Source organism: Desmodus rotundus, chromosome 11 (genome assembly GCF_022682495.2).
Source record: "Desmodus rotundus isolate HL8 chromosome 11, HLdesRot8A.1, whole genome shotgun sequence".
NCBI lineage: Eukaryota > Metazoa > Chordata > Mammalia > Chiroptera > Phyllostomidae > Desmodus > Desmodus rotundus.
Genome location: NC_071397.1, coordinates 94,776,280 through 94,801,062, shown reverse-complemented (window position 1 = coordinate 94,801,062; position 24,783 = coordinate 94,776,280). Strand labels below are relative to the sequence as shown.

Below are 24,783 nucleotides of genomic sequence, written 5' to 3'. Positions count from 1 at the left end.
CCGTACCAACCACCTCTCCCTCCCTGGCCCTAATTTACCCACCAGACGGGAGAAAGGCATAGAGCGGGCTGGGGTAGGGGAAGGACAGGGGAAGCCATCTGGGAGGAGGCCACGACTGCCTAAGGGTGGTGAGGATTTGTCCCTGTTTACTTGTTTAAAATAATAAACAGAAAGGAAAATGAAGTCCTCACTGGACTGAGTTTACAGCTCTTCCTGCCTCAGAACTTCAAAAGGAAGCCAGCATGTGGACTGGCCGCGTGGTCGGCCCCAGGCTGGATAAGTGCAAATGAAAGCTGCTTCGTCCTGCCCCACCCAGACCCCGAAGGCCCTGTGGTCATCAGACAACAGTATGAAGTTCAGCCATTACTGCTGTCATAGTGTCTTTTTATTCGGAAAAGCCATTGACAATGACGTTTGCCACCCAAGGACTTGAAACCTGTGGCAGAGACTTTATCTTGCATTACGTAAAGTGTCCTGGACGTGCAGCTATTACTCAGCTATAAATGACTTTATCTGAGGCTCGTGGGGGTCTCTAGGGGAAAGCACTATGTAAATCATATTTCTTTCATGTAAAATAAAATAGAGTGAAGTTCAGATTTTTAAATTGTAAGTGGATAAAGCACTGCCCTTTTAAAGGAATTTTCAAAAGGTAGTTTAGAGAAAACGATACTTATGGGATATTTGAGACATCATGTTCTTATTGGTCTTGATTTGTAAATGCCTTCGCCTTTATAGCATCACATAATATTCTCTGGGGACTATCTACCTCATAAAAGTAATTCTGAGCATGTGCGTGTTCCCCCTTAATGTTTCATATACTTGGTGTCTGCAAGTAAAGAGCAAATAGTGTCTTTACAACCAGCTTGCGAATGAATTAAGGACAGTGGGCACAGAAAATACAGTTCATGTTACCCGCTGCAAAGCCTTCTGGGAAAACATGACTCAATTACAGCCTTAAAAACTGCCAATGTGGTGAGAATATTTTCAGGTAGAAGATCGATCCAAATTATTTCTTGCCAAAAAATCCACAAGCATTGACATAAGACGTGTGGAAGGGGTGAGGAAAACAAGGAGGAGGTGGGGAGAATTGAAATCAAAAGTTAGCAGTGTTCAGACCGTGTGCTTAAAACCGTTGAAGTGATGGTTCTGTCAGACAATGCACAACGGACCGTAAGTGATAACTACCCTAGTTCTTTCAAAGAGCTTCTCTTCAGGCCGTCCCGCCCTCCCAGACCTTCGCATTTGTGTGGGGGTTCGTGTGAAAGTCATCCCCCACCTCCCACTTGGAGAATACCACCACCTGTGACACCATGAATTAAGTATTTATCAACTATGGCAAGGGAATAAGTGACATTTAATGAAAATATTAAATTTCTACAAATGTGGACTTGGATGTCTTATGACCATAAAGAGGGAAAGGGAGGAGGAAAAAAAGATAAAAAAATGAACCAGGAGCCATTTGATGTCACTAAATTCTCCTTTTCTCTCTCTGGACCTAAACAGTTCACAATACAGAAAGATCTGAAAACTCCGGGTTGGGCATCCCTTCCCGGGGACTGACGTTTGGCTTTGAAGTTACATTTTAGAGAGCCAGTAAAAGTCAAAACCATACTTTCCCCCCATTACAGTCACTGTGAGATTATTTTTCCTCCTAAAGATTTTATTTATTTTCAGAGAGAGGGGAAGACAGGGAGAAAGAGAGGGAGAGAAACATCAATGTGTGAGAGATATATCAACCAGTCCTCCCTAACTGGGGACATGGCCTGCAACCCAGGTACGCACCCTGACTGGGCATCGAATCAGCGACCCTTTGGTTCGCAGGCCAGCACTCAGTCCACTGAGCCACACCAGCCAGAACACCATGAGATTTTTTGATTGGGGCACCCTAAACACTCCAAGACACGTGAATCCACAAGGTGCCCCTCTGAAGATACAGAGTGAAGACACTGGATCCTGGAAATTCAGGACCACTAGTGAGACGTGGTACCAAGAAAACTCCAGGATAACCCTTTCTCCTTCTCCTCCAGCTTTTCAATTGTCAAGGAACCTTGACCTAGCACCATAATCCTACATGCCACACAGACAGAGAGCTAGGAGATGAGGACCTGCACGCTCCCAGGTGGGAAGCAGGTGGAGATGACACAGCGGAGCCCCTGGTGGCAGCACTTCTAGCACTGTGCTCTTGTCAAACGCCAGACACCCCTCCACCTCCTTTCCCTCTCCCAGGCAGTTCCAACTTCCTGTTCGGCTCCTTGTCACAAGTATTTTGCAGTGTGTTGTTTACTAGCAGGTGCTCTTTAAATAAGTGGCAGAGTCTGTTTGAGGAACAGTTCAGTTCAGGAATGTAGGATAGTACCTTGAAGATTCTACAGAATTATAGAAACTACATACTCTGTGTTCAAGTAATAAGTATTTAATAGTGAATCTCATTTGAATCCAGAATCATGGGATCCAAAGGAGAGTTTTTATTTTCCATATTTCATAACGCCACCTCGGGAAAGTGTCCCTGACATTATAATTACTATTACTTATTACTACTAACCTATATAATCAGATAGTCTTATGATGAAGAGCATCTTACATATTAGTCCGTTAGTAAACTGTAGACTCAGAGAACCTTTAAAGTATCCAACCTCCAGGGGGACAGTGCCTCCCTCCCTGAATTGTCTGGGACACTAAAAGGTCACTGAGCCTTCTGGACATGTGAAAATTTAGGAGTGTCAGGTCAGGCTGCATCACTGACAAGATGTTTGGAGAACGGGCTTGTGAGTCAGATAAAAAGACTCCAAAGTAGCAAAGGAAATAGAAAGGAAAAGGAAAAGGAAGGAGAAAAGGGAAGGGAAGGGAAGGGAAGGGAAAGGGAAAGGGAAAGGGAAAGGGAAAGGGAAAGGGAAAGGGAAAGGGAAAGGGGAAGGGAAAGGAAGGGAAGTTTAGTTCAGTTCTGAAATTCGTTTTCCATATAAACTGTAAGCCCCTGCTGTGTCACTCCACGCCAGGTCTTCGAAACTGTGCACTCAGACCAGTGCCATTCACCACCCGCTAACTGTCCCAGGTCAGCCTGTCCTCCGCGTCACTGCCTGAGTCATCTGCCAAAGACACTGCTTTCACTGTGCTCATGAAGACAGGGACGCTGCAGCTGTCACTGACTCTCGTCTACATTGGGTCGTCCGAGCAAAGAAAACGATCAAGAAGATGCCTCTGCTCCTCTGAAAGACAAGCAGCATACCAACCCCCTGTCTGACTCTTACACGAAAGTGAAATGAGGCCAGAGAAAGCATTTCCTTAGCACTTCAACCGTAATGAAATTTTTGAAATGCTGGGTTTTTTGGACTCACCGACACCAGGACAGTGGTCAGGCCAACAGCTCTTTCCAAAGCCATCCTTTGTATTAGAATCTTACCTGTCCAGTGTTCTAGTGGTTTCGTGCTGTAGATTTTGTCCTGACAATACATGAGAATCAGCCAGGCAAGGAGGAGCTACTCAATATTAGGAAAAAAGATTTTGGCACACAACATTCCGTGATATATGCCCAGCAACCAAAGGCTGGAAAGCAGGTTACGTCACCCATATCACAAAAGTGCACCCGCTGAGGACGTGAAGTGAGAAGCCACAGAAACTATTTCCCCCAGCGATGGAAGAAACGCCGCCACCACCCGAGTGTGCTGTGAGTGGCGTGAGCCACGGAAGAAAATACTCGTGTAAATAAATAGTACCTGGTTTTCTATGGCCTTCCTGTTCTTCGGGTCGCTGACCACGGACAGCTGTAACTCGGCCATCTTCTTCATTTTGCTGTCCATGTCGATCTTCTGAACGAGGTTCCTGGTCTGGTTCTTCAGGAGCCGGACCGTGTCCTCTTTGCCACGCTTCTTTGCAAAAAGGGATGCGCACGCCGAATGTATGGCAGTGATCCAGTTCTCCAGATCGGTCTGGCTGGTGGCCTACACACAGGAGGGTAAAAACAAACAAACAAACAAACAAAAGATTTGGCATTGTTTTACCACAGAGGGCGCTCCAGAGTGGCAGGCTGGGCTTTGATGAGTAACACCTAAGGGGTATCTTCACTTCAGAAAACTTTAATTTCAAAACCAAACATGATCTTTCGACTCAGGCTCACAAGCTTCTCTGACTCCAGAGGTCTGCGAGAACATCGAGAGCAGAGCAGAAATAACCACAGAGCCTCCAATACGATGGGAAGATGAGCTAGAACAAAACTGTAAGCGAACAGTGGGGAGTAATAAGAAAACCAGGGTACAGCCACGCAGTGTACATTAGGCCACTCCCTTAAGGTGACTGACGATCATAATTTTAAGAGAATGAGGAAAATCTTAGGACTAAAATGTCACATTTTGAAACCTGGATATGTAATTTCATCTGTCGTATGGACTCGATTATGAAAAATGTCAATGAAAAAAATTTTTTTCTTTCTCTACCCTTCGGTACCTTCAGAAAGGACCCCAACACTGTCATATAAGAAAAATACTTCATTTTTAGAACAATGAAGAAAGTTTGAATAAAGCGGAGTGGGCAGAGACGTTCTAAGCAGGCTGAAAGCACTCCAGTGCCCTCACATCAGAAATAACCACACGCTTTCAGGCTACGGGGCCCACCTCCAGCGATCTCTGGGATCACACACGTGGGCCTGTTGGGACAATGTCTTAATCTCTTATTTTGCCTGAATCGCAAAATGAAATATTCATTTCACCCTTGCCCCTAAGAAATCCTTGTAGACTTAATTTGATGTATTTACCTTCCCTGGAATTCAGATGAACATCAACTCATTAGTTTGCTTTAAAGAGCAGGAAAGATCAATCAACTTTCTGTTAAGAAAAGGAAAATCAAATCTCAGGCCCTGACTCTTGTAAGGCAGTTGGCGACCGAGGCATTTACCTGATACTGGTTCTGGGACATCCTGATTCTGGGAACACTCGAAGGATTCTAGACTCCCAGGTCAGGGAGAGAACGCGATGTTGTTGTGCTGAGCTCCTGGGAGCATCCAGGACCAAATGCATCAGAGACCTGAACCCAGGACCTGGGAGGCTTTCCATGAACCTTCAGCCAGGTACAGCCTACAGCCCATACCATGTCTACATGCATCACGGGGTGTGGGTAGGGAGGCATTTGAGAAGCACACTTCCCTTCTTGGGATCACCCCCACGTTTTTTGAGTTCATTAATAACAGTAATCATAGTTAGATAATAATATTCTTTAGCACTTAACACAGACACACATTATATCATTTACATCCAAAACAAACCTAGAAGCTATGCTTATCCTCCTGGTTGGAGGGTCCAAAGCTCAGAAAAGTTCGGTCAGTGCTCCAAGATGACCAAGGTGCTAGGCAACAGCACAGGATTCACAACTGTGCCCGCCCCAACGCCGGCAGCGTGGCCCCACTACGCTCTGTGACTTCTCATCTGCTAGAAAGCTGCTAAAAACCCTAGTGGCAGACGACCTGACTCCCGGCGTCTGGAGACCCCTCCCACTGGGAGGTGAGGCCTCTCGCACTTTCCCCGGGTTTCTGAGCAAGAACCTAAACCTCTGGCGTCCTATTCCCTAGACTTCGTTGGAAAAGCCTCCCCTCCGGGAATTTCGGACCTCACGCTCACTGGATCACGAACTGCTCGCGGACAGGGATCATGGCTTTTCTTTGTACAAGGAGCGCCCCATGGGCTACAGCCCGGCACTTCACGGGCTCGCGAGAAGTGGTCGCTGTTGAAATGACAGATCTGCACCAGGCTGAGCCCCAGCCCAAAGCCTGACTCAGCTTTGGCTCTGTTTCATGGCTGAGCTGCTGCGCCTCCTAGTTCTCACACTCTCAGTACCTGAGCGGTGTTCTGGAGCCCACCGTAGAAAGCTCAGCGGTACCTGGAAAAGGTAGACATCTCCAAAGGAGTTGCTGAGGCAGAACACGTTTTCCTTCTTGGGGTGCTCCGGGATGGACTGCACGATGCTGTCTTCCGCGAAGAGGGCGCAGCGAGGGGCGCCGCTCTGGTCCAGGGAGTTCTTCCCGTAGGTCTCATAGAACAGCAGGGTGCATCCTGCGAAGAGAGAAGCAAAACCAATGTGGGCCCAGGGTCTAGGAAAGCAATGAGAAGGGAAGGCATACATCTAAAAAGAGAAAAAAAAAAAAATTGAATGCGACAATTATGTCACACAAAAGAAAATTCCAGTCTCCAAAGTGTACGTTGGTGTATTAGCATCAATGGGGGTGAAAACGAGATGTTTTTGTAAATGAAGTTTCGGTGAGAGTGATATCACGCATTTATTGTTTATTGCTGCTTTCTCCCGTCAGGAATGCCTCTCAGAACTCCACAGGAGCAGGCTCACGTGCTGCCCCCCACAGCCCCAGAAGGCAGGCGTGTCTAACCCGTGTCACAGATGCAAAACCTGTGGAGGCCACACCACCTGTGCAGGTTCCACAGCTGGGCCCAGACCCTTTGGCCCTGGAAGCCCCATTCTAACCCACACCACCACACCGGAGGGAGCTTCCACACTTAGAACATGTAGTAATGGGAAACCGAGTAGACCTGGGGAACTTCGCTCTTTATGACAACATACCAAATGCCATGTAAAATAACTTAATTTTAATATATTCTTTTATCTCACAGCAAGAGGAAATACTACTATCATATGAGTAATTTAGATTGAGAGAAAAATGAAACTAAATGTCCCTGAATTTTAAAACATCACTCTAAAAATGCTGCCACATACACCTGTAAATATATAGCTTTCCCCTAAGAAGCTAATCGAGTATCATAGGTAGAAGTTATAAAGGGTCTGCTTTGATAATTAAGATAGGAATGTCCTATAATAATAATAATTATTATTATTATTTAAAAAATGATTTCACCCCTACCAGTGTCATTTCTTTCTCCTTTTAAAAACAAATTTTAATATGTGTCTATAATGCAGCATAGAAGGCAGGAGAACAAGAGGCCTGCTCTCTCGCTGCCCTTAGAAACAGCATCCCTCTCTCCCCGCATGGTGCTCTCTGAATTCAAGAAGCACGGAGCCACTTCTCTTCCGGCAAACAAAACCCAGCCAAGCGACAGCTGACAGGGGCTCTGGAAACAAGGGAGGGTAGCAGGAGGCTTAGGGCCAGAGCTGCTTCTGCAGGGCTAAGCAGTCTCTTTCTCTAGCCACAGAATCACAGAGAACGAGTACCCCAATCTTTCATCCAGGTCTGATACTGCTGTGGTGTACAACACACTAGGACCTTGGGGCCCGGGAACCAGGGAAAGGGGACAGGGCAACACCAGGTGTCCCCAAGTTCAAATTCTTTCCAATAGGTTAACATTGACTTTCCAGTTTCCCTAACATTGTGCTCCCAGTGGCTGTGACTGAATCATTGCATCCAGAGGAAATGAACACAACCTTGGGCAGATGCCAACCTGTTGCCGAACCTCACACCCCATCAACGATAGAATACAGTCCTAATGTGGTGGAGTGAAACCAAAACAGGACGTTCCATTTTAGAGCCAGGCCGGGGTGTAAAACAATACGCCAAGGGCTGTTGCTATCGAATTTAAAGAACAGGAAATCAATCGTAAATCTAGTACATCAAGTTCAACTCAATCTGGGTCTCTAATGCTGGGTGCTGAGGCGGACGGAAAGGGGCTACAGCCTTGTTGGTGAGGTCCCCAACCCCCTCCCCTCCTCACCCTTCCCCACTAGTGTTGTGGCTGTCGGCTCCCCACACAGACCCTGGAAGTTCCAGCCACAGTAGCAGAAAGAGAAAATAGACTGAACAGCAGCAGACCTACAAGAACAGAAGACGTACTATTAGTAGAAATGTTACCAGTGCTTTGAAGGACAGCAGCTATTCTCAGTTCCTCCCATATCCACCTTTTCGCTGACATCCTCTCAGCCCACACTCATCCCTCCATTCCTTGTCTCAGACCTATCATGGGGCAGAATCACCAGCATCCTAACATCACTTCACGGACCCCTCGGCTGACATCAGTCATCTGTTGTGCGTTCTGAGGGGTGTCTTCACTGACCTTGCCAACTCTTCTCCCAGGACGTCCCAGGTGAACCGCATGAAAATCCACTCAACGGAAAAGACAGAATGAAAGCAGAATTATCCTTGTTAAAAATGTATTACACCCTGCAAGCCCTACAAAACGTTTGCACCCTGACCACACCTATACATTCAATGCAGGTAGGTTAGCAGACGGTTTGCTCATAGCTTCTCTTTCCAGAACACAGTTTCCAATCTATTTATACACATACTTCAAAGATAGTTTCAAAATTCTGCTTCAGTGGACACATGTGCATATAGACACACATATATGTTTTTCACTAAGATTAAACCAAATAGTTAAGTCCAACTATTACAACTTGGCTTCTCAGCCAAGAAAGCTGGACTTGACATAGTGAATTCCCAGAGGAGAGATGTAGAAAGCCACATGGAAAAGGTTATGCTGGGGTGGAAATGTCTTTATCTCATGCCTTTTCCTTGGCTGCAAAGGAAAGGAAGGCCTGTGTGCTTGGTAACATTTACACTTACAAAGCACCCTCATCCACGGGTCTCAAAGTGTTCCCAAGCCAGCACCGAGACAGCGGGGCCCAGGCTGGACTGCAGATCTCGCAGTCACCCAGGACAACTCAGGACCGCCCCTGCCCCCGAAGTCAGCAGCCAGAAGCTCCCGGTGTCACTTCCAGGACGGAATGCAAGAACCCTAAGATGACACCCGCCTGGATCTGTCCCAGGAAGCCTCTGACAGTCCGGCTCCGTGCAAATGTCGCCAACAGCAGGGAACTCAGGAAGGTGGTATCTTCCCACTTGCCCATGGCCCGAGTCACTGTTGTTTCTCTTGTTTTTTGTTTGTTTGTTTTTTACATTAAATTCAGAGTCAGCTTGTCTTCCATCTACTAGTCCCACCCTGACCTCTGGTGAGTGAAATGAAATTCAGTGTCTCTTCTACAAGACGGCTGCTCACTTTCCTCCAGGCTAAACACTCCTGGATCCTTCTGTCATCCTCCATAGGGGACAGCTCCAAATTCCTCTGGGGTCCCGGACGGCTACGCTTCTCACAGTAGGGTAGGGACGCACGCACGCGCCACACACATCGCAGGCCACCACCACCCTGGGAGCTTCAAAGCCATGACACAGGCAGGGAATAACTTCCCAAAGCAACAACGTTAACAAACAAACTTCACACTACAAACAACAGGTACCTGACACATTAGGAAACCGAACGCATCTATTCTAAATTTGCAAATAAGAGGCAGCTTCCGGTTGTGATTCACAAACAATTCGATGCTTGCTCCCCGGAGGGGACATGTGCACACTCCTCTCCACTTACACTTCAGGTAGAATCTTTTTTCGAATCATTTTACAAACAGAACCCGCCCCAAAGAGAGAACCACCCAACTCTGAGCAGGCCAGAGGAAGCGGAGACAGATAGGGCTGCAGATTGCCTGACTTATCCAATGATGCAGCCAGACGTCCCGTTTGCTCTTTCAAATCACATGAGCTTTTACTTTGGCCTCATCCCAGTGGAAACTCATTCAATGAGTGGCCTACAAATCAAACCTCTAAATCGTCTTCACTTGTCAAACTTTGCGGCCACATCTCCCTATTGCATAGTAAGGTAGTTATTTGATCACTAAGCCATAAAGTATAACTTATCCCTTTAACGCTCTATCTTGCTAGGTTCAACCCATTATTCCAACTTTCCAAATCCCTTCTGTCATTCAGTATGAGAACCAGCCTCCCCAGACGCCTTCCTCCGCCGCAGTGTGTCACAGGATCCGAGTCCAGAGTCGGAGGAGAGGTGCTATTTGTAGGACGCTGGGCCCTGGGTTTTCTAACCTCTCCAGTTTGCTAGGGAAAGGTACTTAAAAGCAAAGGCCTTTCTGGGCACACCTTTCCCAGAGGGGCTTACGGGTCATTATAAAATGACACCAGCACCCCAAGGTGGGGGACAGAGGGCTCAGAATTTCTAAATATAGGCAAAAAAAAAAAAAATCTAGAACAGGGCCCTATGGAGGCTCACATACCCCCTCCAGAGGCGGTCCCCATGTCTGCCTTCCCACAATAAGGAAGGGTGTCGCCCAATAATGAGGTTTGACTGAACACCACACTCAGTTCCTCTGAAAAAGTCACAGGGCGGTGGAGCAGAAGTGCCAGGGGCTATGAAGCTGCTCTCCCTGTTTCCCTTTGTATAAATTCACACCATTTGGACATTGAGCCTCGCTTTTCCTCAGGACATGTAGATCCCTTCAAATCTACCCATCCACACCGAGCAGGACGACCGCTGAGAAGCTTCTGTCATCTTAACACATTCTTGCTGCTATTCCCTTTGGGTTAAAGACAAAGCGTTTGTTTGTGATGACAATGATTGGACTCTCTTAGTTCATAAAGGTGCAATGACAAGCCAAACAACCGAGATGGAATCCTTCATTCCACGAGCAGCAACACCTCTTCGGGGTTCTGAACGTGAGCCGAGCATGAAATTCAGAATCACCCTTCCACCTCACTAAACTACATTTGCTACTTGGGGTATTCTTTTTTTCTTTCCTCCACATGCAGGAGAAGTATTAAAAAATGGTACAGAAATGCCTATAAAATAATAAGCATCACCATTAAATCCAATCACTTATTAGATGGAACCATAAATGTATCATGCAGGCCATGTTAAACAGGCTTGAGAAAGTGATCGTAGTAAAGCATGCCGACAAATTCTATGTCAGCTCCTTCTCATGAGCTGAAATTAGCGCTGGACCCACTGGCATTCCCAGGAAAGGGGACAGCGGAGCGAGGATCTCAGTGGTCCTCAGCGGTCAACAAGGCACTTACCTTTAAGTGTTACCCAGTACTGTTTCCACTTCCGCCGAGCCACCAGCTCCAGCTTCCTTTCCTTCTGCAGAGTGACAAGGGGTTTGAAGAAGAGCCAGCCGGCTTTCCGGACCACCCCTTGTTCCTTCTCAAAGAGCAGGTCCAGTTGCTCCAAGGAGCTCAGCGACTCGCTGCTGGACTCCGCGGTTTCTGTAGACGTGTCTATGTTCTCCGTGTTGGTCCTGCTTATTTCCAGCTCGCGCATGAAATTTTCATAAATGTTCTGTCGAAGGGGGTCGCTGCCAATGGCATGAGCAGATTCGCTTCTCTGGGACAGGAGCTGAGCCGAGCCCCCGGACCACAGTGAGGCAGACGCCTGGAAGGGTCCCTGGATGTCTGTGTTCAGTCCATCTGAGCGGCTGTCAAAGTACTCGCTGCCCTCCTTGGACCTCGGCTCCTGGGAGCAACGCAGAAGACCACCCATCAGAGGCTATGCATATCCAAAGCCCCCCTTCCCCAACATCGCGTTCGTGTGGTATTGTTGGCTGCTGGTACCACTGCCACAAAGCAAGACTCCTTTAACGAAAGTGCATCTTTAATTATCAAGTCTCTAAACCAGAAAGAACTGGAGAAATAGTGTTGCCCAACCCAATTTATAGCCAGTACAGTCAATGCTTCAAGATGTAAACAAAAATTCCAAGGACAGTCCTCAATCTAACTTACGCTTAACATCAGGAAATTAACTAGTGTATATAAAACACATTAGTGAAGACTTCTTGACTGATTTTTTTTCTTTCTTTCTTTTTTTTTTTTTTTTGCTAACTATGAATCAGAGTCTTTGGGGGGAAAAACTCATGTCCTTGCAGTCTGTTCTTTTTCCTGAACGCTTTTAAAGCTAAATTAGAAAGTCACACTCTATTGCAATGCACAGACTCCTCTGCCTGTCCCCATGGTAAACACGGCCTCCTGCTTCTTGCCACCTGCCCCAGTCTACAGCTGGGGGCCCCTAGCATCTAATGTCCCCACTCCAGATAGAGAAACCATGCACCTGAAATCCCTTAGCCACACAGGGTAGTGGCTAGTCACTGTCACTTTTTTCACAACTAATGTTTTTTACTTAATTTGGAAATTTCCTTCATGAAAAGAATACACCATTCATTCTCATCCTTTTATTTGAACATCTATTTTATTCTAGGTATTTGGGGTAACAATGACATGGCTCTTGGCTTTCATATTTACTTCAACACAAAATCAGAGACTGATAGCTCTAAATAAAATTAATATTTCTAGAATAACTGCTACCCCCTATGAGGACTACATGAACTGGCCAGCACAGAGCTAAAAAAACAAAGGTTTCCTCTTGCGCCTAGATTAGAAGTCTAGTCATTCAAAAAAAAGTCATCCATACAGGTCATTCATTGGTAAATAGCAGTAACTAAATTCTTCAGCAGAGAGTGAGTTTAACTTATGACTCAAAAGATGCTGCTATTCCAAACTTAGAGCTTAGAGTACGGTAACTGCAGAGAGATGCTAAGCATACTCGCCCGCTCATCTGCTAGTGGGCTTACCAGGATAGCTCCTGATGCATTAAAATAAAAATGAAAGAAAACTGAATCAAGAACCACAAACTAACAGCCTTATTTTGAATATTGTAATGTGCGGAGAGTTTTTTTTCCCCAAAATTCCACCCAGAAAGCAAGCAGCAAAGGAGTGATTGATTACCGGCTATGTTTGGTAGGAACATCATCAACTACAGAGGACTTCCAAAAACCCGGGAGCAGTAAACAACTGAGCCCCAAACACAGCTACTACTAAAGAAAATATAATTTCCCACCTGTGTTTACACCGTGTACCACAGTCATATTTATTTATACGCTGATGATTATGCAAGAGCAGAGCAAATAAGCCAGTTGCAGTGAGTCATTTAGGAAACTTTCAAAATAGTTTAAGATTTTTTGGTAAATTGTCACTTTGTTATTCTTCAAAAACTCTTAGGAAGTGAAGCAATACTTCACATTTAGCTAGCACAATATTAACATGATTCCAGCGATGAATATGACTCTCTGACTCACAGCCCCCAAACACTGAGGCTGCCTCGGATACCCGGCAAGAACTGTAACGGGGTGTTTCAAAACGTGTCAGAAAGGCACTTCCATGCCAAGCTTACACACAACCTATAAACATTCTCGACACTGTTTCTGACAAGGGACTTCAAGCTGTAGTGTTAACTTTCAAATGCTTGACAGTAGCAAAGACAAAATTTTCTCTTTGAGAAATCGGAAATGATTGACTATGTTTTAGTATTTATCACTGATTTTTATACCCAGACATAAACTTTCCCAGTTTAGTATTATAAATTTATTATTAATAAATTTCTAAATCTTTTCATCTAGAATCCTAATAGCCAGTGACTGGTTCTCAGCAAATAGGAATGCATGCATGAATGAATGAATGTCCCTAAATACACTCTCAGCTGGATTCTCTGATCACGTGTTTTGGGGGTGAAACTAACATGCCATGTGACACATGCACACTAAGCAGACTGACCTCCATTTCCCCCCATCGGACCATCCTAAACAATGGACAGTGTAACTCGACGACCAGAGCACACCGTAGCAAAGAGAAGAGAGGGACTCCAGGTGCCCCTTAACTCCTGCGGAGCTGAAAGACAACTCTGGTCGCCACCCCTCCCTCACTTTCTAGGGAAGAGCACCAGTGTCACCTCGTGGTGGTTCACATGCCATTTGCCTGCATTACAGAGAAGGGCCGGCCCTCCAGCCTCTGCAGAGTTTCCGGGTGACTGCAGCCCTCACGGGGCGGTGAGAGGCTACACTTCAGAGGTCCAGAAGTCAGGGTCTGCGCCCCCAATCTCCTCTGCAGCAAACCCTGAAGTCCTGCCGCCCACCAGCTGTTTCTGGTCCCTCCCTAGGGCACCTGGCAGGACTGCTTCCTACTCCCTCCCTCCACCTTAGGCATGGCCGTGTGACTTGCTTTAGGCAAGGAACGTGAAAAGAGGTGATCCCTGTCGCTTCAGAGTGGAACTTTGAGAGCCAACGCGTGAGTCTCCTTCTCCCTTGGCCACAGTGGCTGGTCACGTTCCAGACAGTAACTGCCCTTGGGGTCCCAGAGAGGGACGGTGAAGACTAAAGTCACAGCATGAGTCAGAAATAAACTTGGCTTGGGCTAAACCTCAGAGGTTGGAGGGCCTTGTGTCCTCCGCATAATCGAGCCTGGCCTGATGGACAGACCTGGAAGTCTCCCCAGGACAGAGGCGGGGAGTTTATGGCCTCAGCTCATACTCCTTTCGTGTTTGTTCTCATGTTCTCTCTCTCTCTCTCTCTCTCTCTCGCTGTCTTCCTCTCCTAGTTGTACACATTTTTTCACTGGCTAATCTGCTTTCAGGATCCAACTCCCAAGAGTAGTGCAAAGCCCTATAAAGAAAGAGTTGCTCTATTTTCATCATTTAAAAAATAAAATATGTCTACCCATCACATAAGACTTTCTGAACCCTGGCCCTACCAGCAGACAGAAGAGTTTATATGTAAGAGAACATGCATTTGGGGAGGGTGCTTTATTATATTATATTGTCATAAACTTTGCTCCAATGCACTAACTTTTAAAGTATCCAACCTTGAGCCTCACCTTAAACTGTGAAAGAAAAATAAAGGCACAGCCAACAGAAGTGGTACACTAGCCCCCAAAAGTTCATCTTGTTCACATTCATAGAGTATCAATTATGGGAGCATAAGAAAAACTAAAAAGCTGCCTTCACAGGCCACTTTTTAAAAAAAAGTCCAGAAGAGTTTAGTACCTTAGTATTCAACAGCCCTAATGTGATGACTAGTGGGCATCAAGACCACTGGCCGGGTGGCTCAACTGGTTGGAGCAGCATTCCATAACCTGGTCAGGGCACACAAGCTAGGTTGTGGGTTCAATCCCTGGTCAGGGATTGTATGGAAAGAAACCAAGTGACGTTTCTCTCTCACCTCTCCTTCTCTCTCCCCTTACCTCCCTCCTTCCTCTCACTCTAAAAATCCATAAACATATCCTCAGGTGAGGATTTTTTTATTTAAAGAACACATTGGTCATGTGGCTAAGTGGGAAAAGCACACATGTGAAGGTAAGGCTTTGGTCCCAGCTCCTCCACTCACCAGCCACGTGTCTTCAGGAAGGACCCTGAACTCCTTGAATCTTAGTGTCTTCATTTTTAAAATGAGGGGGAGTCTTTCTAGCTTTCAGATTCAGATTCTTTGAATCTAACCAGCCTGTGCTCAACTGCACAGACCTACAATCACTCAGAGTGAAGCCTTGGGGTGACACAGAGTGGAGTTTCACTTCTCCCGCGTAGGCTGAGCGGTAAGGGCCGGCACGGGACCAAGTGGGGTGGATACACACTGGCAACGGGTCTGCTTTTAAACTGAATTGAAGCCAACACTAAACCAGACTCGGCAGAGCCGGGTGCACCCCAGGCCACAGTGCAGATGAGAGACACACTCTATGCAAATAAGAGATGCAGGATCACCAGCTCACTGCCAGCATCAATTAGGGGTCACAGTAGGTGACAGCTGAATGTAAGTCGGCGATGGAACACATGACGGAAAAAAAGACATGAAGGCTGTTCTGCGGGGGACTGCAGCCCCGGAGACAGTGGGTGCCATTTCTCCCCTTATGCTCAACTGTTGTCAGTTGTTTGGAAATGGACGCGGAGAGAAAAGGGTCAAAGACGTCTCCACTACGAAGTGGCTTGGCCTGAGAGGCAATGATGAAGGAGTAAGCAAATTACTCCATTCAGGGATACAAAGAGTGAGTAACAGGATGGTGACCTCCGCTCTGTGCAAAGGAGAAAAGGGCAACCAGGTGCAATATGGGAGGGGTGGGGAGGGGGGCACAGCACACCTAAGAAGGAAATAACTGTCAATAAGTGCGGTAAATGTTACGGATCAGAAACCATCTACTCAGGGCAGGGATATTATTTTCTTCCCCTAAAGCTCTATAAAATTTTATCACCATGTATCTGTCCAGGATGGTTAAAATGTAATTCTTCTAGAGACTAACTGTCCACCAAATTCCCTTCAATAATGACATACAGTGAGCTCTTTAGAAACAGGTTCCTCCCGCCTCTAAATAAAGTCAAAACAAACTGAAAACTTAGCAGTTGCTATTAGTAGCCTGAAAAGGCAAATTGTTACTTTCTTTCCTGGTGGTGAAGCCACCTTGTTTCCCCCATTCAAACGTCACACCCCATTAAAAGTTTCATTATCGTCATCACGATACTTATTTTGTCAGCACTATCATACTTTCGCCATCACCCATTCTTAGGGACAAGATGTTTCCAAAACTGTGCGCTCTCGCCATCGGTGAGATATACATATAGACGGAGCATCACCTTTTATTTTTTTGATGTACCAACTTAAATGTAGACGTTTAAATTTTCTCAAAGTAATGTCACGTTCAGGAAGGTTACTGCTCCCAAAATAACAACAATCTATCGCCCCTCCTTTTCGTATAGGCTTCACGAATGAGCCTTAGCGAAATGCTATTAACCATCTCACCGTGGCATGCGCTCCAGGGCTGCACTTTCTAAGAACGCCGCGGCCACGGCCAAGGGGAGGCCGTGGGTTCATACAAGAGCAGGCCAGGCAAGCCTGTGCGGACTCCGGCGCCAAAGGCGGGGGTTAAGCACGAAACCTGAAGCGAGGGGCACAAACCAACCCCCACAGCTGCAAACTGGCCTGCCAGCGCTGGGCTGGTGGCGGCCTCAGGACCCCGCTGCCCGGCCCCCTCTGCCAGCGTTCCCATTTCACAGAGAGAAGAGCGAGGGGCGTCCTCCCCGCTGCCCCCCGCGGACTCACCTGGAGTTTCCGTTTCTTTCTGGAGAGGCTCCCGGTCCAGTCACTGATGCGGCGCATCCTGGCTTTCAGGGTGTCCTTCTTGGCGGGGTCCTCCGTCAAGGCCTTGGACTTGCGGCAGGGCAGGGTGAAGGACGCGTACTGGCCGGGGTCCCTGGGCCCCACGCTGGACGGCACATCCACGGCGGAGGCGAAGGACACGCGGTGGCTGAGGCTGGCAGGGGCGCCGATGGACTCATCCGAGAGCCGGATCCCGGAGGGGGCCAGGCTCCCCAGGGGGGCCTCTGGGTAGAGTTCCCGGAGGGAGGACAGGGAAGAGCTTTGGTTGAAGGGCTTCGGGGTGTCCCTGGGCGGGAAGCCGGCAGGTGGGCTGGGGTCCAGGGTGCTGGGCGCGGGGAAGGGGCCCTCGGCCTCGCTGCCCTGGCCCCAGGGGGAGTCGTACCAGGAGGACTCGGAGCTCAGGGAGCTGCTGCCCTTGCTGGAGCGCGGGCGCGAATCGGCGGGGGAGAGGCGCGGGCTGGGCGGCGAGTTGGCGCAGGGGCCCAGGGTGGGCGAGTACCGCAGCAGCCGGACCGGGCCACCCGCCGCCTCGGGGGCCACCTTGCCGCCGCCACCGTTGTGGAACTCCACTCGGAGACAGCCGTCCAGCTTCCCCAGTGTCTTGATGAGCACCCGGGGGCTCTTTCGGTCCTCACCGGGCGGGGTGGAGGCGATGCTCTCGTTTCTCCCGTAGCAGTTGAGCAGGTGTCCATTGCAGTCCTTCGAGGCCACGTGGTTTTCCGCCCGCTCGTGACCAACGTAGTGAAACCCGTTCTCGGGGGAGAAGGCAGGGTGGGTGCCCAGCAAATCACTCCCTGAGCCATTTGCCCTGTGCTTGGAGTAGGCACTGCCTTTGGAGCCTTTGCAGGTGGGTCCACCGAGTCTGGAAGCGTAAGGCTGATTACTCTTAAAGTGAGAAAGGCAGCTCCGGGCCAAGGACCTGGACTTGTAACCCGCTCCGCCGCCTCCGTGACCCCACCCATGCAGTGACTTGTCATCTTTTGCATGAATGCTGCGGATTTTCAGGGAGCAAGGCTTTGGCTTAGCACCAGTAATAGTATTGCTATGATTTTTAGATCCTTGAAATGTGTACTGACTCTCGGAGTTCCCCATTGTAACCTAAATTAAGAACAGTAGCATCAGTAAGAGCCATGACCTAAATTACATGCCACATGAGAGAACTTTCTAAAAACAGAAGAATGATCTTCACCTACGAAGGAACCAAGCAACTCCTTCCTGTGTGCCTGACACTATCCGAGAAGCAGGGACAAGACTCCCTCGCTGAATTGGTTTTTCGACATTGTACAAGCAAGTCATTACTAGCCAGACGGGCAAAAGTGCACGCTCATGTGCTAGTTACCTTAAACACATAATCTGTTGTATGAGGTTAAGCCAGAAATTGAACTGGCATAAAAAATAGCATAAAGCAGAGACCTCCGTTAGGCTTGGTGTTGGAAGGTTTTGAATCAAAGATTCTTGGAGGGAAATATGAGGGGCAAATATCTATCCTCTGTCAGTGACTCCTCAATGATGAGAGAGAGATTTTCATGATACATACACTGCATGCCAATATATGAGCTCACTCCAGAGCTCAAAACACTACCACACTGATGACATAACTCCAGCTTTCATATGTCCCACAGAGCAGACACATCACAAAACAAAGGGCTAGAAGTCCTCAAAAACTAGGCTGAGATGAAAAGGGGTGGGGGGGTAAAAGTTCTCATTTGGGGCAGAAACCACGCCAATAAAACGAAGCTCTAGAGCTTTTACCGAGATTTTCACAATGAGTCTCTTAGTGTAGCCAAACTCAAAGTGAAATCTGACCCGAACTGTCCCCCTCCAGTTTTAGTAAAGTGGGAGCTGAGGCTTCCAGGTATGTTTCCAAATATATTTACTAGGATTCTAATTCCTTTATATAGAAACTGTACAGCCACAAAACCAAAGTCAAACGCACTGGCTTTTCTTTGTTGGTGGTTATCAAACACATTTTAAAACAATAATAGCCAGACCAAGTCATGAACCCTTTATTCATTTTCTTAGTCACAGTGTTGCAGCCGGCCAGTGAAGCACACGTCGCGCAGCTGGGTTTACCTGCCGTCCACTTTGTGCTCTGAGGGAGACTAATGGTCAGTTGGCTTTGCGTGGTCCTGGGAGCAAGGCAGCATGGTTAACAAGTGCAGGAAGTGAGTCCATGAAACGACCCTGCAAAACAGAAACAGGAGAAACTCTGTCAGGCATTCTACACCAGGTTCCCCCCAAAACAAAAACAAGGGTTTAACGTAAATTACCTAGAGAAACGACTGCTGTACAGATTCACTGTCAAAGTAATAAATGCAACGTCTGTGAACTGCCTGACTCATCAGGTTGTTTGGAGGAGGTAAAGGAAGCCAGAACTGCCCATCCAATCATGGAAAGGCCATTAGCTCAGCACGCAGGCTGCGGTGAAAGGCACGCCTTTGTTTCAGGGGTGAGCAGGTGAAAGCGCTGGAGTGAGTCATGGCTCGTCTGTCACCACCACTAGGAAAACAACTCTCAGACTCACCGTACTGACAACATTGCGGGAGCATCATCCTGACGTGACAAGAGAGGTCATTGTTCTCTATTTGACTAGGCAGTGAAAACAAGGCCCCAAATGCTGAAACACAGCGAAATCGTCCTTGGCTAGAATGACTTGTGTTATGGAAGTTGACCCCATAAATGAGATTACCAGTTTTTCTCAAGCACATGTTTGGGCCACATTGCACAAGGAATAGGGGCAGGAGGCCTGCCTTTGAGGAGAGAGGACGGGCTGGGGGTGCTGCCATCTGGCAGGGACCACTGCCAGGACACAAAGCCTTTCTTTTCTCTGCAGACATAGAGAGCAGCACTGTGAGGGTTCAATAGTGGATTTTTTGTTCTTTAAAGTGAAAAAAAAAAGACTTAGGAACAACTATACACCAACAAACTGGACAACCTGGAAGAAAAAAAAAAAAGTTGTAGAAACGAACAACTTAACCAAGATTGAATTTGGAAGAAATAGAAGATCTAAATACACCAATTACTAGTAAGGAGATTGAATCAGCAAGAAAAAATCTCCCAACAAATAAAAGCCCAGGACCAGATGGCTTCACCAGTGAATTTTACCAAACAGTTAAAGAGAATGAACATCAATCCTTTCCAAACTCTTCCAAAAAAAAGTCAAAGAGAAGGGAATATTCCCCAACTCATTTTACAAGGCCAACATTACCCTGATACCAAAGCCAGAAAAACTAGAAAACACAGCTACAGGCCAATATCCTTGATGAATATAGAGGCAAAAGTTCTTTTTTTTTTTTTTTTGAATCACCATTTCTTTATTTTTAAAAGATTTTATTTATTTATTTTTAGACAGGGGAAGGGAGGGAGAAAGAAAGGGAGAGAAACATCAATATGTGGTTGCCTCTCGAGTGTACCCCACTGGGGACACAGCCTACAACCCAGGCACATGCCCAGACTGGGAATCAAACTGGCAACCCTTTGGGGTTCACAGGCCAGCATTCAAATCCACTGAGCCACACCAGCCAGGGAAAAAAATTCTTAATAAAATACTAGCAAACAAAACTCAGCAGTACATTAAAAGGATCATAAACCATAATCAAGTAGAATTTATCCCTGGGATACAAGGATGGTTCAACATATACAAATCAATCAGTGTGATACATCGCATTGAAAGAATAAAAGACAAGAATCACATGATCATCTCAATAGACACAATTAAGGCATTTGACAAAATTCGGCATCCATTCATAATAAAAACTCTTAACAACTTAGGCATCAGAGGAATAATATATCTCAACATAATAAGGGCCATACATGGCAAGCCCACAGCTAACATCATGCTCAATGGTGAATGGTTGAAAGATTTTCCTCTAAGATCAGGAGGAAGAAAAGGTGCTACTCTCACCACTGCTGTTCAACAGAGTGCTAGAAGGCCTAGCTAAACTACCAGTCAAGAAAAAGAAAGAAAAGATCAGAATTGGAAAGGAAAGAAGTTAAATTGTCTCTACTTGCAGAAGACATGATTTTATATACGGAAAATCCTAAAGACTCAACCAAATATCTATTAGATTTTGCAGGATTCAAAATTTACGTACAAAACTCCATTGTTTCTATACACTAACATGTTTTCTGAAAAAGAAATGAAATCTATCCAATTTATAATAATATCAAAAACAATAAAATACTTATGAATAAATTTCACTAAAGAGGTGAAAGATCTGTACTCTGAAAACTACAAGACAGTGATGAAAGAAATAGATGAACACAAATAAATGGAAAGGTATCCTGTGTTCAGGGACTAGAAGAATTAATATTGTTAAAGTGTTGATACTACCAAAAGGTATCAGTAGATTTGATGCAACCCCTATCAAGATTCCAACAGCATTTTTACAGAAGTAGAAAAAATACTCCTGAAATTGATATGAGACCAAAAATGGCCCCAAATAGCCAAAGAAATCCTGATAAAGAAGAATGAGGTAGGAAGCATCAAGTTATAGTATTCCTGATTTCCTGATTTCAAGTTATAGTATAAAGCTACAGTCACCTAAATAGTACGATACTGGCATAAAAACAGACAAATAAATCAGTGGAACAGAAACAAGAATCCAGAAATAAATCCAGGTACATAAGGCTCACTAATATTTGACAAGGTAGCCAAGAATATTCAGTAGAGAAAAGCCAGTCTTTTCAATAAATGGTGCTGGAATAATTAATATTCACATGAAAAAGAATAAAAATGGACCCATATGTTACACCAGTCACAAAAACTCAACATGAAAGACGGAAGTGTAAGAGGTGAAACCATGAAACTCCTAGAAGGAAGCCCAGCTAGTAAGCTCCTTGACAAAGGTCTCAACAATAACTTTTTGGATAGACACCGAAAGCACAAGGAACAAAATCAAAAACAAACAAGTGGGACTGTATCAAACTCAACTTCTGCACAGCAAGAAAGGCCATCAACAAAATGAAAAGACAACCTACGGAATGGGGGAAAGATTTGCAAACTATAATCCTGATAAGGGGTTTGTATCCAAAATATACGAAGAACTCGTACGCTCAATATGCACACACACACACACGCCCCCCAAAATAACCCAATTAAAAAATGGGCAAAAGACCTGAAAGGACACTTCTACAAAAGGACATATGAAAGGCCAACAGATACACAGAAGATGTTCAACATCACTAGTCAGTAGGGAAATGCAAACTAACCACAATGAGCAGCCACCTCATACCTGGCCCAGGTGTGGAGTAAAGGGAGCGCTTGCACACTGTTGGTGAGGTTGCAAATTGGCACAGCTGCTATGGAAAACAGTATGGAGGATCCTCAAAAAATTAACCATAAGATCACCATATGATTTAGCAATCCCACTTCTGGGCAAATATCCAGAGGAAATGAAGACACTAACTTGAAAAGACATCTGCCCCACCACGTTCATAGAAGGATTATTTACAGTAGACAAGAAACAGAAACAACCTAAGTGTGCGCCGATAGGTAAATGGATAGAGTTGTGTTACACACCTGCACACATACAATGGAACATTACTCCCCATTAAGAAAAGGAAATCCTACCATTTGCAACAGTATGGATGAACCTTGAAGGCAATAGGCTACGTGAAATAAGTCCGAAAAAGACAAATACCGTACAATCTCACTTACGTGTGGAATCTGGGAAAAATCACAAACTCACAGACAAGGAACTCAGACTTATTTCCTTCTCTGGGGGGGAGGGGAAATCGGAGAAAGATGGTCCAAAAGTCCAAACTTCAAGTTACAAGATAAATAAGTACTGGGGTTGTAACGTACAACGTGATGACTATAACACTGTTCTATTATACACAGGGAAGTTAAGAGAGTAAATCCTATGAGTCCTCATCACAAGGAGAAAATTTTTTCGTTTTCTTTCTTTTTATTGTATGTGTCTCAGAAGATACATTCGTTGAAACTACTGTGGTAATCATTTCACGATACATGTAATCAAACCATCATGCTGTTTATGCTAAACTTACACAGTGATGTACACCAGTTATTTCACAATAAAACAGAAAAAAGTATTGTAATCATGGTAAAACACACATAAAATGTACCATCTTAATTGTTTCGAAATGTACAGTTAGTACTGTTAAGTACATTCATATTGTTGTGTGATCAGTCTTGAAATCTCTTTTCATCTTGCAAAACTAAAACTCCATCTGCATTACACAACTCCCGCCCCTCTGTCTCTGCGCCACCCCCCCCCCCCCCCCCCGCCCCGCCGCCCCCAGCCCCTGGTAAGCAACATCCTATTTTCTGTCTCTAGGAATTTGCCTGCTCTGGGTGCCTCATGTAAGTAAAACTGTACATCATTTGTCCTTGTGAGACTGGATTATTCCACTTTGCATGATGTCTTCAAGGTTCATCCATGGTGTAGCATGTGTCAGAATTTCCTGGCTTTTAAACACTGAAGGATATGCCATTGTATGTATGTACCACACACTCATCTGTCACAGATCCTTGGACAGCTGTCTACCTCCTGGCTAGTGTGAACAGTGCTGCTATGCACATGCATGTACAACCTCTTAGAGACCCTCCTTTCAATTCTTTTGAGCATATATATACCCAGAGGTGTGGTTGCTGGGTCGTACGGTAGTTCTAGTTTTAATGTTTTGAGGCACCGCCATACTGTTCCCACAGCAGTGCACCGGGTTCTGGTTTTTCTACATCTTCACCAATGCGTGTTATTCTCTGTTGCTGCTTTTCCACAGTGGCCATCCTCTGGGTATGGGATGATGTCTCACTGCAGTTTTGACTTGCATTTCCCTAATGATCAGGGACACAAACATCTTTTCATGGCCTATTAGCTTCTTTGGAGGGGTCAGCAGTGAGTTTTAAAGTTAAAGAAACACTGGCGCGGACCCAAGTTTCTCCAGTAAGGCCAACAATACAAGTCTGCCTGAGACTATCCACACATATACATTTTAAATTAAAAAAAAAAAAAAGATGTCAAGGAGATTCCCCACTTAGGCATCAGCAGGAGCTCTAACAGCTCATTTGAGTCATTTAGGCTGAGGCCAGCTGCTCCCTAATGAGGCCTGAAGTGGTGCCCGCCCTACCACCGCCCACTGGCCTTCGAGGGGGCTGCCCTCGCAGACACCTGAGAGACTGGACTAGACCCGGGGTGGTGAACACACCCCAGTGTACAGAGGATGTCTCGTGGAGCTGTGCTCCTGAAACCTGTATGATTTCATCAACCAGTGTCACCCCACTAAACTCATTAAAAAGGAGAAATAAAATAAAAAAGACTCAATAGTCACTGGCTAAGCTGTCTCTAAAAGGTGGCCCATGACATTTCTGACAGTGACCTTGACCCCAAGAGCCCAGCTACACTTTAGAACTTAGGGAGCTCAATGAAAGTGGACAGGAGCTCCTGGCTGCAGCCACTGAGACCCCTCCCAATGAGTTGACTGGAGGGGGTTTCTGTGTTGGTTCCTTGGTCAAGGCCATGGGCCCAGGGAGAGGATGAGGATGAAGATGAAGATGAAGGGCCCCCGGGAGGCCCACTGTGTCAGCATGTCAGCACTCAGGGACCCACAGAGGCCTGATTCAAAGCCACACAAAGGCTCCGGGTTGGAAACTTAGGTGCCAGCAGCAGGTTATAACCGAAACTCATTTTACTACCATTAAGTAGTTTGATTTTTTTTTTTTAATTTCATGTTCTACTTCAAAAAAACATAGTCCTGGACGCTGCCTTTACAGTAAGGCACTGGCCACAGCAGGCCGGCACCTTGGGGGCTCACACACACACTGAGTAAACACCCGTTGAACTGAAGGAAAGCCACTTCGCGCGTGAGAAGGCTGCCTGGGGCACAGACTTTAAGCAGGAATCACCCCTGACTGGGTCTGCCTGGAAGATGCCCCTACAAACCCACAGGGAAAGGTCTCAGTGATTAACGTATGGCTACCTCCAGAAAAGGCAAAGGGGGTGATGGAGGGGCGATAACCACGTGCATCGTACCTGTGGGTAATGCTGACCCAGTCAACCCTGCGGAAGGAAAACAGCCTTGAACTGCGGCACGAAGAAGGTATGCGGTATTTATGAGGACTGGACTAAC

General features: G+C 46.2%; 1 protein-coding gene across 5 annotated transcripts in view; it reads right to left on the bottom strand.

The window, feature by feature from the left end:
* The window catches only part of TIAM2 (TIAM Rac1 associated GEF 2), a 196,814-nt gene that overhangs the window by 75,824 nt on the left and 96,207 nt on the right, over positions 1 to 24,783 (bottom strand). For 4 of the 5 annotated variants that reach the window (XM_053913646.2, XM_053913645.2, XM_053913648.2 and 1 more), the window contains 5 exons: positions 18,766 to 18,876; positions 16,636 to 17,790; positions 10,805 to 11,240; positions 5,866 to 6,038; positions 3,714 to 3,938 (listed from right to left, as the gene is read on the bottom strand). In XM_053913646.2, coding sequence (XP_053769621.1) covers positions 3,714 to 3,938; positions 5,866 to 6,038; positions 10,805 to 11,240; positions 16,636 to 17,784 — 1,983 coding nt within the window. In that variant the 5' untranslated portion in view covers positions 17,785 to 17,790; positions 18,766 to 18,876. Of the gene's footprint in view, positions 1 to 3,713; positions 3,939 to 5,865; positions 6,039 to 10,804; positions 11,241 to 16,635; positions 17,791 to 18,765; positions 18,877 to 18,962; positions 19,004 to 24,783 lie in introns of those variants that run through there. The other variant, XM_045188926.3, reaches the window with a different exon arrangement.